The sequence below is a fragment of the Parasteatoda tepidariorum genome, chromosome 2 (genome assembly GCF_982258835.1).
Source record: "Parasteatoda tepidariorum strain Cologne lab strain chromosome 2, Ptep-v5.0, whole genome shotgun sequence".
NCBI lineage: Eukaryota > Metazoa > Arthropoda > Arachnida > Araneae > Theridiidae > Parasteatoda > Parasteatoda tepidariorum.
The window spans coordinates 18526871-18544536 of NC_141756.1; the positions used below are offsets into that span (position 1 = coordinate 18526871).

Here is a 17666-nt window from a genome sequence, read left to right on the forward strand (position 1 = left end):
TTTTGTTCTGAATGAATGAAAAATTAAAATAATATACTCATTTTTATAAACTGCTACAAAACTAATACTTCAAATTATAAAATATGAATGTTTTAATGAAACTAAGTAATTTTCTTTTTTGTTTGGATTCATAATTGTCATTTATGTTTTTAGTAAAAGAAGTTGACATATTCTACTTTATCATTTATGTTCGAATTAGATTTAAGCAACGTACTCATAGACTAACAATGTAACTTAATGAAGAAAATATAATTCCGTTTTAAGAAGAAGAAAAAACAGTAATTTTAACCAATTTTTTTTTTCTTCACAATTTCAATTTTTTTTATTTTCTTGAATTTTACCTGTAAAATACTAAGATTCCTAATTCAGATATTTAGTTATTTCCAAACTATTCTTTTCTTTCGATAATTCGAACAACAATGACTCGGCATGTTTCTAAATGAAAATCGATGGCCGCTTTTGTTTTCCCTATTCCAAAATTAAGTTTTCACGGTTGTTAAATAAACTTGTACTCAAGAAAATTAAGAGTTTCTGAAATTTTAAGCGATGCAACGAAAATATGAAAATGCATTCCATTAGCATGAACTAGAATAATAATAATGGAAGTTTTAATGCTTAACACAACTTTTAATTACATGTAATTTAACTTTTCCAATTTTCACTGGTTGTTAGGTTTATAAAAATATTGATGTTTACACGAAAAGATTTTAATTAAATAATCATGTCATGAATTTCATACAATACAAACAGTTATTTTAAATATAGAATCCGAGTAATCAACTAAAATTTTGTACAAATAGGTAGAAATTCATTTGTTTGACATTTATTTTAATTTTTATATATTACTAGGCACCTTCGGCAAGCAGCATGGTCAACTTTCAAAATTATTTTCAATGGTAACCAAGCCAAATTCACAGCACAACATTGTTTAAACATTCTCAAATCCTCAATTACTAAAACCTTAATTAGTTTTAAACAACATATAAATCACATTTTTTCGATGTCAAGCCTTTGCCCGTGGGTTTGACTGAACGAAAGTATTCTTATTTCAATTTTCAAGAGATGTTCCTTATATTTTTGAACTTCTTCACGCATTGTGTTTTAGTACTAATTGTAATTTTGAGTTAAATCCAGAAAACAAGGGAAATCCTGGATGAAGTATTGGGAGAAATTTGCCTTTGTGGAGCACTTTTTGATGGAGCTAACCTGCATTTGCGATGTAAAGAAAGAAAAACTATGATAACCTCCCACGGTTAGCCTGATTTCAAAAAGACTCTAAGCCATGATCCATCTACTACCGAGAGTATTTTATTCACCGTGGTCGGTGCAAGCAGGGTGCGGAATTCGCATTGACAAGCCATTGGTGAGATTCAAACCCGGTTCACCTCATTGGAAGTCGAAAATTGAAATCAAAAGTTGATTATCCCCCCAAGAAATAAAGAAAACATGGAAAACAGAAGATGAAAATTTTTTAGAAGTATCATTAAATGGAAGAAGAAAAATCATTAAAACAAAATATTTAAAAACTAATTGAAACGATAAATAAAAAAATATTTAATATCTTTTTAAAAAATTGTTTTTTTAATATATTGAAAAAATATTTTATTTTGTTAATTGTTCTTTTCTTTTCATTAATCTTTTTTGTCTTTATTATTCTATATACATATATATATATATATATATATATATATATATATATATATATATATATATATATATATATATATATATATATATATATATTAGCTTTAATAACTGTTAATAACTCATATTTCACAACAACTTCACTTGAAATCTCTTAAAACTTATAAGACCTACCCCATATTCAAAATAATATTGAACAAAATCATACTTTCTTTTTCCTCGTCAAAAATCAAGAAGCAATTTTTTATAAGAAAAGTTTTCATATGCTGTTTCAGTGTATTATTAACTGCCAGTACGATTTCTCAACATGTTTGCTTTCAAGAAGTAGAGCCTAAAAAGTATTGAAGTATTTCTTTCTTAAAAATATGGCAACATTATTCCATGCATGAAATATGGATACGTAAACAGACGCACATGCCAAAAACATCGAAAACGACTTTTACCTTTGCATTTTTCAGATTTCGAGGTGTCACGAGCATCTGACATCAGCATCGACTAATGGTATTCAATATGCATCCATTAATAAAAATGAGTTGCACTTTGGAACTGCAAAGTTCGGTTGAAGGAGTTATTGAAAAAAGAATAACAAAAATTATAAAATATTTTTAAATAAGTAAAAGAAAGGATATATAAAGTATATTTTGTATAAAATACTGTTTTTTTATTAAATGTGTGTTTTTTAATAATGATAAAAATGAATGCATCATTTTCCAACGTTTGCTAAATGTTTACAAATTAACGAACAGACATTAATTTCTCTAATAAGTATATTGGTACTGAATAATATTCTCATTGCCGTGCAGTAACGTATTATAAATGACATTACATTAGTATGAGTGCAAAGTTTAATAATTTGGCTTCGTATTATTTAACTTTAGATACGGATTTTTCTGTAATCACTGTCTTTATATTTGTACTAAACAATATTTTCATTGCCAAATAAGGATCAGAATCAATAGCTTGATATAAAAGACTACTAACGGTAGTACATTTAATATGCAAAATAAATAAAAAAAATTCATAATTTAGTTTTATTTAGAACATTATTTGATCGTTCCTTATATATTAAAGCTACCTACGGTAGAGTTTAAAAAACTCCTAATTTAGTTTATTATTTTGTAACTTCAAATTAAGCTTTATATACTGAGTGGTCCTTGTATATTTGTTTGTATCAATGTGAATTCAATTCACGTTTTATGTACGGAGTGTTTTATAATTACCGATCTTAGTATATTTTTACCGATGACGAATATGCTATTTTTTCCTTGCACTGTACTAACTTGCTATAAATGGCTACTTACAGGATTGTTAATTTGGACTTCAAATAAAGCTTTATTTATGGAGTGTTTCGTAATTGCATTTGTTTGTATATTTTCAGTGAGTAATATTTTCATAGCTGTATAATAACTTGCTATAAAAGACTCACTTACTTACAGTAGAGTGCAAAAAAAGGCCAAAAATTCAAAATTTAGTTTATTATTTTGGAACTTCAAATAATGCTTTATATACTGAGCGTTTTTTTTTGTACATTTTCACAGCGTAATATTTTCATAAGCAACTATAAAGAGTTACTCATAGTAGAGCATTAGTCAGTAATAACTACAAAGAGCTACTTACAGTAGTACGATTAGAGTACGAAGTCAGAAAATTCATAATTTGGCTAAATAATTTGAAAGTTCAAATAAAGTTTTATTAACGGAATATTTTGTATTCCCCTCAGTATATTTCCAGCAAGTAATAATTTCATTTCAGTATAATAACTTGCTATAAAGGGCTACTTAAAGCACAAAATGTCCAAAAACTCATAATTTAGTTTATTATTTTGGAACTTCAAATAAGGCTTTATATACTGAGTGTTCCTTGTTTACTTTCATGAGCAGTATAATAACCATAAAGGGTTACTTAATTTTACAATTACAAGGTTACAATTAAAGGGTTACAATTAGAGTCCAAAATTCATAATTTGGCTAAATAGTTTGAAACTTCAAATAAAGTTTTATAAACGGAGTATTTCTTAATCCCCTTAGTATATTTGCACCAAGTAATAATTTCATTTCAATATAATATCTTGCTATAAAAGGCTAATTATGGTAAAGTGCGAAAGATCATTATTTAGTTCTTTAGTTTAGAAAGTTCAAATAAAGCTTTATATACTGAGTGTTCTTTGTATATTTGCACAAAATAATATTTTCATGTGCAGTATAATAACTATAAAGGGCTACTTACAGTAGTACAATTCGAGTGCAAAGTCCAAAAATTCATAATTTGGCTTGTTAGTTTGAAACTTCGAATAAAATTTTATAAACGGAGCGTTTCGTAATCACCACCCTTAAAATATTTGCACCGCGTAATATTTTTCTTGCAGTATAATAACTTGGTATAGAAATCTACTTACATTAGCATAATTAGAGTTCAAAATAAATTCTTAAAAGTCATTACAATTAGGATTATTATTGCGGAGCTTCAAATAAAGTTTTATATATGGAGTTATTCATAAATCATTAACAATTTTTTATAATTCTTGTTGAAAATAAAGTTAAAGAAAAGTATGTGCAATAGAAAGACACAAAAATTTAAATATTGATATGTGATCCCTAACTTAAGTAGTATTTTAACTCCTCTTCGACAAAGATTTTGAGATTAGACTTTAAAGGTGGTCATTACATCATAGCACCCTATATAACAAGTCGAGCATAGTTTCAATTGGTAGCTCGAGTTTTTGGTACTAGTTTCGCTTTTCTTTTCAAATGATCAAAAATTCTTAAATGAATTCGTAATTGAACACCAGAAACTTCCTATTAAACGGTTACTAATGAATGGAACTTCTTCGTGTACTGAAACAACGAACACTTTTAAGCAATTGAAATTTTTTCAAGTATGATAAACAAAGTAACGTATTCGAATGACAAATCTAAGACAGTTAAGAAAAAGGAACGGAGTTCCAGGGGTGAAGTAAAGTTTAAAAAAATTGCAGCAATTATTAATTTGCCGTACGACTTATTAATAAATAATATTTACTATTTAAGGTATCCAAAGAAAGTGGAAACGGTCAAGTATCACGCGATCAAGCATCATGTGGTGAAGTCACACGTCGTCAAGTCCCAGGTACTTCTACTCAAACTAGCATCTTAAAGGAAGAAATTAAATAATACAATGTTCTAGGGCCGGAATAGCCTGGTTGGTAGGGCACTGGGCCCATGACCAAGAGTTCGTGGGTTCGATCCCCACAGGCCTAAGACTCCCCTCGTTGTAAATGGGGACTGATACACGTTAAATCTGTCAAGTCTCAAAGTCCTCCTTGTTCCCATAACAAATCAATACCTCTGGGTGTACTGATCCAGTAGTTTCCTTGTCTTCTGGATTGGTTCAAAATGACAAGGCTTCGGGATTGAACATCACTAGTCGCAAACCCAAAATTGGGTCATCTGTTAAACGACGGATAAAACAAAATAAAATAAAATACATTGTTCTAAGGCCGTGGTGGCTCAGGAGGTAGAGTGTTCGCCTCCCAATGAAGTGAACCGGGTTCAAATCCTAGCTTTGGATGGTCGATACGAATTCTTCACCCAGCTCGGACAGATTCCAGTGCTGACGTAAAATATCCTCAGTGGTATGCGGATCATTGGTTAGCGTCCTGTTGTTGTTAGACTAATCATGGGAGATTTTCGTGATTTTCCTTGCCATGTAACTCACATTTGTGTTAGTTCTCTCAAAAAGTCTTCCACGGATGCAAAATTTCTCCCAATACTTGATTCTGAGTTCCCTTGTCTTCTGGATTGGGTTTCGAAATTACAAAAAGCTAAAAAGTTGAACATTGGTAGTTTTAAACTCAAATTTTGGTCAGCATTTCTATAGTGGTTATGAAATAAAATGCATTGTTGAAGTTATAAGATGGAGTGTGTTGAAAATATAATATGGTTTCAATTAACTTTGACCTTTAATATGGTGCTAAAGTGATCACTATTATTATGCTACGGAAACTCGATAGCACGATAATATTGTCCAACTTAAACGTAAACGTTGTTTTATTTATCACCTTAGCAAAGTTTTCATCAAATCGGATAGGACATTGCAGATCAAGGTGCTGTAAATATGAAATGGATAATCCAAAGAAACTGACATACACTTGAAAAAGAAACGCTTTTATTTGCTTCGTAAATCATAAAGGTAAAAAAATTCAGCAGTTTCAAGCACTCAAAAATAGGTGGTCAATCTCAAGACAAGTGAATGAAGAAAACAAAACAGATTTGAACAAGAAAAAGTAAATATGCTAATTAAAAAGGAAAAAAAATAACAGTGTAGAACAGAACTAGAAAAACGGGGATAACCAGGTGAAAAATCAAAGTAGGGATCATTTCCAATCGATATTGTGAGGTAATCGACTTTCATATGAATAAAACAAGAGTCCTAATTATCAAAATGATTAAATGCGCAGGGGTCGGAAGAATTTTGGTGTAATCAAAATTAATCATATGCCCAAGATTCCAACAGTGAACAACTAAAAATGATTCATCGAATTCTTAATACCAGACAACTTTTTTGTATTCCTTAGTTCTAAATTTTAAAGCACGTTTGATTTGATCAATGTAGCCAAGCTTGCCTTGAAATATTTTGTAAATAACCCCAGAAATTTCCAATACCGCTGGGATCTTTAACTGTCTTATTCGCATTGCAAATGTGAATTTTTAAGTAATTTTCATATATGTTTGCGTAATTAATCTTAAAGTCATTAAAGATCCGATCAGCATCTAATTTCATTCAACTTTATTTTCTTACTAATTCTTTTTCGTCGGTGACTTAGCGTTTACTTTTTTCAAATCTGTTTTGTTTTCTTCATTCACGTTTATTGGTTCCTAAGAATGGGAGCTTATATTTGAGCTTTCGGCACATGTCAAAGTTTCCACCTTTTTTTGTTTATTTATTTAATTTGAGAAAATAAATTGAATTTACATTATCAAGCATGCAGTCAATATTGTTTAACGTTTGACTGTTTTTCTAAGAATGTAGTTAAATAATTTTGAGATTTGATAATTTTTAAACGCGTGTTAAAATAATTTAAGTGTAAGGTAATAAGTAAAAATAAAATTTTTTGATTGGCCCATTATCTTTACATCATTTGTGTTTACATTATATTATATTGCAACAAAAAGAAGCGCTATTTCATTTGAATATGTGTTGAAATATTGCGAAAAATTTAATTTTAACAGAAAGTTTTATATCAAAGTGCGTTTTGCTTTATAAGGTATTCAAATTCCAAAATAATGATAACAGTAATGATATTAAACAAACAAATGAATAAATAAACAAAAGTTACGCTATGATACAAAGATTTAAAAATAATAATACAGGCTCAACATAGATTAAAATAGAGTGCTATTAACTAAACGTATTACGATAACATTAAATAGAAGAGTTTATAATTATATCACTTTATAAACGTTAAATACAAATGACAATGTTAAATAATGGTTTAAAAATAGAAGCATTTATTCTGATAAAAGAATTGTTCGAAACTTTAATAATTTTAAACGACTCTCAAACAGCAAAAGTAATTAACGAAATGTGATAAATACTATTTTCTGACAAGAAACCAATTTATTTTATAATTAAGAAAAGTTTAGTTTGGACATTTTTTATTCTTATATCTTAATTAAGGTTTGTAAAGCATATAGTGTGTTTTCTCGATAAAGAGAACAAATTAAAAATAGAAACTTTTTAACGAAGAGAGTTTTATTTGAAAGAATCATCGTCCTCATGTTTGCTTTCATTCTGAATTTAAAGAAATTACTTTTTGATACTTCGGACTATTTATCGTCATCGGTATTCAAATAAAAAATAGAGTATGGGAAAACAGAAATGAAATACTGGAGAGCTCTGCTACCTGCGAACCCACGCAATTGCTACAATCATTTCTAATTCTTAAATTAAAATTAAAATTTATTCAATTAAAATGTCATGTATTTTTTTGTTTTATGAACATTTGATTTTAAGGATTTTGTTACTTATTCTACGGACATAAAATTGAAACTTATTTATGGTCAACAAATGTATCATCACGAAATGCATATCTACCAAATGTGCTATATTATTTATATCTACATAAATCGAAATTTTATCTATATTTTATCTATATTTATTCGTTTCATGAGCAAAAGAAAATTTTTAAAAATTAAATACAACGAAAATATAACAGTTCGTTTTTGATTATTAAATACTCGTTTACAAAATTTTATTAACTGAACTCTGAAACCACGATGGCTCAGTGGTTAAGGTACTGAACTAGCATTGAAAAAAAAACTGGGTTTAATCCCCAGTTGCGATTTCAACCGAAAAAAAGTGTAAAAAATTTTAGTGTACAAACACAAGTTTAGCGTCAGTGTACGTACAAATACATGTTCGTGAAAATTCCTACCCGTTGTAAAGAAGAAGGTGGGGCACTTATTCCCAGTTGTTTTAAGTATTCTTTTCGTTTTTCAAAGGAATGCTTAAGATTCGTTTCAGAAAGTATAATTCAGGAATCAAATGTTTGACCAAGAAATAAATAACACAATGTTTATACGCCACCTTGAAATAAACAGACGTATTTTGTTTCATATCATGGCAATAGGCGGCAATTACTTTGCATCAAAGCAGTGTTATGAAACATCATGCGTAACTCTTGGTTCTTGGTCCGCAACCTCACATGTTCACCAAAAACGTTTTTTTTACACTACTTGGCGTAAAGTAGCCGTCACCATTTTTTTTTACATTAAGTAACTTCAAAATTTATAATTACAGTGATATAATACATACACTGTTTGATTTTCATTCTGAAATTATTTTAATTTAACCTGCAGCTGATTAACTGGAAAGTTTATGGTAAAGAACATTTATTGCATTTACTGTTTTGACCGTTTACCTTTAGTATGGTTATAAAACCATAAAAACAAAACTATACGGTTTTTTAACCATTTACAACTAACTTATTGGCTTCAACCATTTACAACTAATTTAATGTCTTCGAAGCTGTAAAAAAAAGAAATTTAACTAAACATAAGAGCTAAGCTTCTCGTTAAGTAATGGGCATTGAAAAATACAAGATACAAATTGGGGAGTGCAGAACATTGAAACTTTTCACGTGAAAAAAATGAGGGAATATTTTGGTGCGAACAGTGGGATTCTAACCCCCATTCTGTTTGTCTTGAAATTACCAAATTGGCCCACTCGGCAATAATATGTATACAGTTGCACCGAACTAAGTGACTTCATTAGGTGGGTTTAGTTGGTGGGATAAAAGTATGGTCGTTTAACCATATTAAGTGAAGGATGTTAATAAAAGATTTTTCTCACAATTAACAGTTGAAGGGCCTGTGGCGTAATGGATAACGTGCCTGACCTTGATTACCATCTTATTTATGGCCATATATGGCAACGTTACTTTTAAAAAGTAACGAGTAAAAGTACAAGTATTTTTAAAAAAAGTAACGAGTAAAAAGTAAAAAGTTCTTATTTTAAAAAGTAACGAGTAAAAAGTACAAGTAAAAGTACAAGTACTAAACAAAAAAAGTAACGATTTAAAAGTACATTTCTAGGAAATCGAAAATTCAAAGTAAGCTAAAATTTTATTGAATAATATTCTTATGTTCCTTAATGTTTTTGCAAAATTGTTGTTATTTATTTATTTTTAATTTTCAAAGTTATGGGCATTAATTTATTTTTAAATTTGGAAGAATATTATAATATAATTTTATAATTTAATCGTATAATATAGTTTTAAAATCAAATATAATTTTTTTATCAAACTTTTTATGGATTTGCACGAAAAAGAAATTTTATCTATTGATTTTAATTTTTAGTTTATTATTTTTATTTATTTAAATTACCATTGATTTAAAATTGTTTTACCCTGTAGAAACACGTTTTAAAAGCACAAACATAAACAAAGCAAACACGGGGTTTCAGATAGCTTTGTGATCTTTGAGCTAGTAAAAAATAATTGAATGTGCAGTATAAGTTGAAACAGAACAGTCTACAGGTTTATTTGTAACAATGGCTAATGCTGAAGTCATGCGAGAAAATCATTTTCCGAACATTTCTGCCTAACGGAATAAAAAAATTTGTAAACGAATTTTAGTATCAGCGGCTAAATTAATACCTTCGAGTTTTCAAGAGTTAAAATAGTAATTATAATAGTTTTCAATAGCACAAATAGTTCTGAAGTTCTTAGAGATTTGACTGTGCGTAGTTTGACAAGGTCGGGCATAAACATAATTTTAGTAAAAAACGTATTTAGTAAAAAATGTTTTTAAGACAAAAATGTATTAGTGAGTTCAAAAAGAAAATTGAAAAACGTAATAGCAAACTCCAACATTTTTTATTTAAAATGTATTAAATAAATGCATAAAACTCGAAAATGAATGAAAATAACTTGCTAATTAATATTTTCATTATTCATTTTGCAAAATATTTTGCAAAATAATATTATTCATTTTGCAAAATAATTGCATTTTGAAAGTGGTGTCACTGAGTCTGCTGCGAGAATTTCTCAGAACGTGCTTAGCCACGCTGAATAAGCACTCCACGGGAGGTCAAGGTATTTAAACACGAAGTTAGCTGTGAATGCATACATATTGCACATTAATTTTATAAATTAAAAAATCATAAGCATTTTTTTTAATTAAATTTTTTTTTCTCTTTTTTTTAGAAAGCTTACCGAGTTTTAGAAAAAAGTAACGATTTCATTCGACATTTCCGTTACAAATACTTGTACTTTTTCCCTAAAAAAGTAACGAAAGTACAAGTAAAAGTACTAAATTTAAAAAGTAACGAAGTACAAGTAAAAGTACGTACTTTTTACTTGTACCGGCGGTACAAGTAACGAAAGTAAAAGTACTGCCATATATGTTTATGGATACTTGACTATTTTGTTTGAATAGGTAAAATAATAGCTAAGTAAATGTTATTTAGCCATTTTTTTCCGATAAATTTCTAACATTGCTTGAGGGGCAGTAAAGTTATTTTTACGATACGGTCGAAAGTAAAAATCATTAACTTAGGATGCTTACATGGAATATTTCTTAAAATGAAATTAGTTTGTTAATTAAACATTCACACAGTACAGAGATAATATTAAGATTAAATCGAACTCGACTTGACAAAATCGGAATTGACAAAATCGGACTTGACATTGAATATTAATACAACTTACATATTTATGTAAATCATCTTATGAGAACATAATTATCTTTATTGCACAAAAAAAGTACTTTTTATAGCAGTTAACTTCTGTTTCTGTACAATGTTCAGCAGACATCAAACAAAAAACTCACGACAACAAACTTCTCGTGCTCAATTGTAAACAATCTAACGTTATCATCCAACGATTTCCAAACAAACTCTAAAGTTATCGAAAAGTTGACGACATGAATGTAAAAAAATGCATATGACCTTCGTGTTAGCATTTTCGATTATTGGTTTAGTGTTTACAAAGTGTATGAATGCTCTATTTGATATAAAGTTGAATTAAATTAGTTACTTGCACAATTCGTGCACACCAAATTTGGATAAGCACTGCACCACATATTTCACAGTGTATAAAGGTGATATTAAAAATTACATTAATTACGTAATTCATATCGTAAATAGTTAAAGCTGAAATAAATATATGTTAATTAATAAAAATGTGACTTAGTGGTATTAATTTTCCATTAATTTTAATTTAACGAAAATTTCTTCAAAATCACAAACTTTTGTCATGTGTTCCTAACGTAAATAATTGTACGTATGCAGTCATTCTTCATTTAGATAAAACAGAATATTGCACAATTTATATTTATTCATACTTCACTTACATTGAAATATAAAACTCTTTTGTATGAATTTCTATAATAGAAATTTAATTACTATATTTTATTATAAATTTATTGCATCAAATAATTGAAAATGTAGCAAGAAGTTTAAAAAAAATTGATGAAATCTTATGATGATGTGAAAAATAGTTTTGTTAATTAATTTTACAGATACATTCAGAAACAAGGGAAAATATCGGCTTGTAATCTTAGACATTACGAACGGGTAATGATATTTTAATGTTTTGCTTGATTAAACAGAGTATTAAAAAGCTATCAAGCAATTAATTTTTGAATGATATTCATATTTCCTTAAATCAAAAACCTTTTAAAACACGCTAATAATTTTTGTCAAATTTAAACTATTAAACGTACTGGAATAAGTAAAAGTATAAGTTAAAAAAAAATATTTTTTTAATTAAAATTTGAACTATGCTGCATAAAATAGTAATTAAGAAACTTCCAAGTACAATCTTGGGAAAGACTTTTTTATCAAAATCCTAAAAGATTACATTTTATTTTTGTGCCGATTTACTGAAGCGCTCATTCCTTTAATTCCACTTTTTAAACGAAATTAAAAATGTACTTAATTACCTAATATAAACGCAAGTGCATAATTTGTTTTATTTCACACACCTACATAAGAAGGAAATAAATAAAAGTTTTATCTTTGAAGTAATGTTTAATTGAAAAAAGCAACTCCAAAATTTAAACTTTTACTTAATTAAATGAAAATTAAAAACGCAGAAAAATGATTACTGCGCAAATGAGGACCGACGCGTAGGAAGAACTTTTTCATATGTCAGTTTTACAGTGCTGCGTCGTTCTGTCCGAGCGACTACTAGTTGATTACGTTAGCAGATGAATACTCGAAAAATAATCATTAGAAAATTTTAACAAAACAATATTTACTTTGACAAAGAAAACGTAACAGTAATTTGTTTTCAAATTTAGATAAAACTCATTGAGTACTCCTTCTGTGCCGTACAGTGCACAAAAATAAATAAATGGAACACCCTGAGTGATGGACCACTTTGAAAAAGCCGTATTTTGAAAATTCGATTTTCAAGAGCTACTCAACCAATTTCGTTCAAATGATGTATTTTGAATTTAAAACTGCATTCTTTGAAATGATGCAAAAAATCGTACACCTTGCAATTCAAACTTTTTTCGACTATCCTTAAATAATATAATAAAAAAATAATAAATATTTATTACAAGTGTTTTTAATGGAATTATCCTTGGATATGCGAATTATATAATTCAGTGTGCAAAACTTTTTTAATTCGCTTGGAAAAAACTGGAGGCATGGTAAAATACGCAAGAAGGAAAAATAAGATTAAGAGGTTCAAACTTTGGACTGCTTGCTTGACCAAATTATTCGGACCATTTTTCTCAGATTGCGACTACTTCCCTCCCTATATTTCAGGGAGGGATCAGAAATCCGAACAGTCCAAAAAATCAGACACAAATGTTCATTCAGAGAAAGTACGTCATGTGTCTAATATTGCAACTCAAAACTTCATCTACAGTAATTAATTAGAATATTTGAGGTCACCCCGACAGTTGAAAGTTATTTTTTTAATGGAATTATCTTTGGCTTTAAGAATTACATAAATTTGAGGGAAAAACTTCTTTTATTCACCTTTTAAACCCTCTCCTGACCAAACTTTGGGAACCATATTTCCCAGACTGCGACTGCCCCCAATATTTTGAAAATCAGAAATCCAAACCCAATGAGAGAAGGCATGTTTATTCAGAAAAAGTACGTTTTTGTGTCGGATTTCACAACAAAAATTATCGTCTGCTCTAATTAATTGCCATACTTGAGGTCACCCCTCGAAACATTCAGATTGAGACCTGGAATGTGAAGATCTGATCATTAAATCAAGAGTTATTCAGGGTGATCCTTATTTTATTTTGCGCACTGAACATCACGAAACTTTCTCTCTCTTCAATTCCCAGCACTCGTAGTTCTAAACGTTCACCTGATTTTTTTAAAAGCAATCTCTAATCCCTCTCCTAACTACTGTTTCATTATTTTGATAGTCAAACTAGTTAGCCCATATTACCAGCATGGATAATGTTCATACATCGGGTAGATGATTTTTTCCCAATAGTTAAATTAGTCCTTTTCTTAATTTTGTTTTTCCTTTCCAAAAAAATGGTGTTTTAATTGGCTTGAAATTATTTTCCGCTCCGTTTTCTTAGCAAATGCATCTTCTTTGATGTTTTGGGGATATTTTATTTTCTTTACCACTGAGTTTTTCTACTTCATTTAATGACGTGATTTCAAACTAAAATGAGGTGATGATCAATTAATATTGAAAGAAAATTATTTTTTCAATTTTGAATGATAAAACTATCAGTTGGGTTGCGTTACATTAATATTGTGAAAGCTTGATAAAGTTTGACTTAAATCATCTAAACAAGTGTTATGAATTGAGATGTGTGCACAGAAATACGATAAATATTTTTTTATAACTAGCTTGCAATTCTCAAAGAAGAAATAGTAACTACATGAATAGAACCAAGAAATGGTAAATTTTGCATAATAATATCACTTTAAATAATATGTAATAAGCGAAAAAAGAGAACACGTTAACCTCTTCGGGATAACAGAAAATAGAAAGAAAAGCTTTCCTATGTCCACACGATCCGAGAGCATCCCCGTTAAGCCTATTTTCATTTTGAAATGCCTATGAAATCATTACTGCGATTTTCGCCAATGTACAAATTTAGCATTTAAATTTGCTCAATGTATAGAGCATTGCTTGTGAGAACACAAAAAATCTTGAAAAGAACACAAAAACAACATTATTTCCGATCATGCTTTTCACTTAAGAGCCGACTTTCCCTTCCCCGGAAGCACCTTTCTAAATCGGGCATCACTTTGCGCTTTTAACCACAATCGAATTTTTCCGAACAACAACGCATATCATTCACTCTTTCTTTGGCAACTCCATTTTCGCAAAAGATTCTTTCAGTTAGCCTTGATCGTCTTCTTGAGTTTCGATTTAAATATATTCAAGTATAATTGAGAAACGAGGAAAAATAATAATTATTAAAAATAACGCAAGATCGATTAAAATAGAAAGAGTTTGTATTTGAAATTATTTAACTGCAGCTATACATCGTATATTTTCTTAAGGGACTTATTTTGTTTTGAAGTAAATAGAATGAATTTCTTTCAATTTTAAATATGCTAACCATTAAACTAGAAATTTTAGCTCTTAGTATGTAGAACCAACAAGGATGGTGAAAGTGAGCAACTGCCCAAAACTCTAAAAGGCTTCAAGTTGCTGTTCATCAAAACATATTTTCAATAATTAAAAAATTTCAATTTTTTAAAAATGCGCAGTATAAAAAATTCAATAGGCATAAATGCTTTGTATAAAACATGAAAATTAATGATGGCACATAAAATTTGAGTACAGAAAAAAAAATTTCGAATTAAATTCGAGATAATTTTTTTTCAAAAATAGAAATAGAAGTCTTAAATTTTAAGCAATTCTATCCTAGGAACGCTTGCAGAAGGAGAATATTTTGTTCCTAATAGTGTTTAATTAAAACTTATTCAACTTAGCACAGTTTTTCTCTAAAATGTCATTGCTTTTAATTTAAAATTTTCATATGGCTATTATTACGGTTACTTAATCTTATGTTTTGACTTACTTCTTTTTACAACTATTCTAAAATATATTTTTACGACCACAATTAACTTGGAGGAGAATGGTTTTCAGAACTGGTAAAAGCAACTTTGTAATTTTTTATACTGTTAATAATTTCATGAGGTATTTATATTAATTTAAAAATTCTTATTTTTAAGTAATCAGTTCTGAAATTAACGAGAACTGGCAAAAGCAACGTTTCAAGTAATCAGTTCTGAAATTAACGTGAATAACTTTTGCAGATGATAATGCCAACTTAATTATTGCTATTTTAAAAAAAACTAATTTCCTAATTATATTGCCTAATTTATTAAAAACTATTTTTAAGTAATCAGTTCTGAAATTAACGAGAACTGGCAAAAGCAACGTTTCAAGTAATCAGTTCTGCAATTAACGTGAATTAATTTTGCAGATGAAAATGCCAACTAAAATATTGTTCTTTAAGGGGAAAAAACTCATTTCCTAAATATATTGCCCAATTCATAATAAACTTTTTTTTTAATTATTAATTTAGTTTTTATTAAATATTTTCACATCTATGATGGGGAAATTTCTTAATTGAAATTTTGAACACTTTCCAACTAGCCAGTGCATCCAAATCTCTTTTTGCAGCACTTTGCCTCGTGGCAATGATGGTTTTAATGGCATAATTATAGCTACAGGAAGACTTATATCACCAAACACTGTTCCTCGTTAATTCAAATTTTTTGATCCACCTTCCGTATAAATTAGGTATTCTAATTTTAACTGTAGCTCTGTGTCTGAGAACAATGTAAGTTTTAATCTTTTCCTGACCATCACAAACAGAATTTGTCTCCATTATAATTTCTAGAATTTGTCGTTATTGAATATTTTTACCACTAACTAGTGTGTTAACTGGTAATTTTATCTGGAGTTCTGTGTTGTTTGACAATACAAATTATAAACAAAATCTTTCTAGTTATTTCAGCGTCTAAAAAACTTGATGCACAGTGAAATTACTGTCCCCTTTGCACAATCTATCATGCTTAATCCATCACACAATCTATCGTGCTAGTGTCTGACGCTCTAATCTAATTTAATTTGCCCTTCTTTTTAATAATACGTGCAAAACTAATTTCGATGACACCACTCAAAATTTCTTCCACTTCTAAGTAAGAACTCAAAGAAATTTACAGACATAAAACTAAAATAAAACTTTTAAAAGCTACTTTTTTCAAATGTTTTAAAAGGGAAAAATGTTTTAATTTTTATCAGACCTAAAATGGGTATCAAGTTTTAACCAACATAAGCGCGCTATTAAAGTTAAAAAAAATTCCACCACCGACGAAAAACTCCCTTGAAAAGTCTTTCGTAAATGTTGAACACTACGTTTTTTTTAATTAAGCCTCAGAAATTTTTTTCCCCATTTAGTCTACTTGAAAAACGTAGTTTTAATCAATTCTAATTTGTTGTTTTCAATTGTATGTGAATAATAGCTGGCTTATAAGCCAGCTATTACTTTTACCTGTGCATTTTTGATAAATTAAAGTCAGATTCATTTTATCTTAGATTGCTTACCAATAAATAATCATATTTACTGTAAATAATAATGACTGCATTAAGAAACGCTGCAAATTTAAAGCAAAAGTTGTAAAAAAATTTAAATAATGACCGTGATTGCTTCCACTCTTTTAATTCTATTTGTTAACTATGACGTCAAAGTAGACAATCAAAAAATATCTGTCAGAATATCAAAAACCGACCAGAATATAAAATAATAATGTCAGAATATAAAATACCGACCAGAATATCAAAATGGCTCTTAAAACATTAATGTATGAAATTATCCATCTGATTGTCAACCATACTTCTTAAGTGGCAGAGCTTAAAATTTATTCAGCTGCCTCTTTTGGCGAGATGTGTCCACTGTTGGCTTAGAAGTACAGAGTTCCAAACAATGTTTTATTTAGAAAGGCGCTCCCCGGGGAGACAAAACTTTAGATGGTCGTATTATGAAAACAATTAAAAGAAAAAAAAATTTTGACTTCAATTTTTTTCCGAATTGAAATCACCATTGACCTTGAATTGATGTCAATTAATGATTCACCCAATTGCTCCTTTATTGATTTTTCGATTCAACAATATACCGATTCATTCGATCGCCAAATCTCTGATACGACGATTTGCAGATTCGTTGTTTTGTTTTATTTATTTATTTTTTTATTTTATTTATTTATTTTTTATTTTATTTTGAGAATTCATTCACTGACTATAAATTAAAGTTTTTTTCGAAAGCACTGCAGTCATTTGAAATAAAGATTTTTAAACGTAAAATATGCTATTATAATGGTTGCGAGATTGTTACTTATAATACGTTAATCATGAGAACGTAAAACGTTAATCATGACTGTTCAGTCAAGTTTATCTACCTGACTCCATGAAAATGAAATAAATTATAAATTTTAAAAAATTTGTTTTTTTACGAAGAGAAAATTAATTTTTAACCGAACTTTTTTAGTATTTGAAAAGCTATTTCAAACTTGCACTGTTTGAGCTCATGAGT

General features: G+C 28.7%; 1 protein-coding gene across 1 annotated transcript in view; it reads right to left on the reverse strand.

Moving 5' to 3' along the window:
• The window catches only part of LOC107443176 (uncharacterized), an 85163-nt gene extending 83100 nt beyond the window's left edge, over nt 1-2063 (reverse strand). The window contains exon 1 of the mRNA XM_087156923.1: nt 1853-2063. Coding sequence (XP_087013049.1) covers nt 1853-1907 — 55 coding nt within the window. The 5' untranslated portion in view covers nt 1908-2063. The remainder of the gene's footprint in view (nt 1-1852) is intronic.
• Between the last annotated feature and the right edge of the window lie 15603 nt (nt 2064-17666).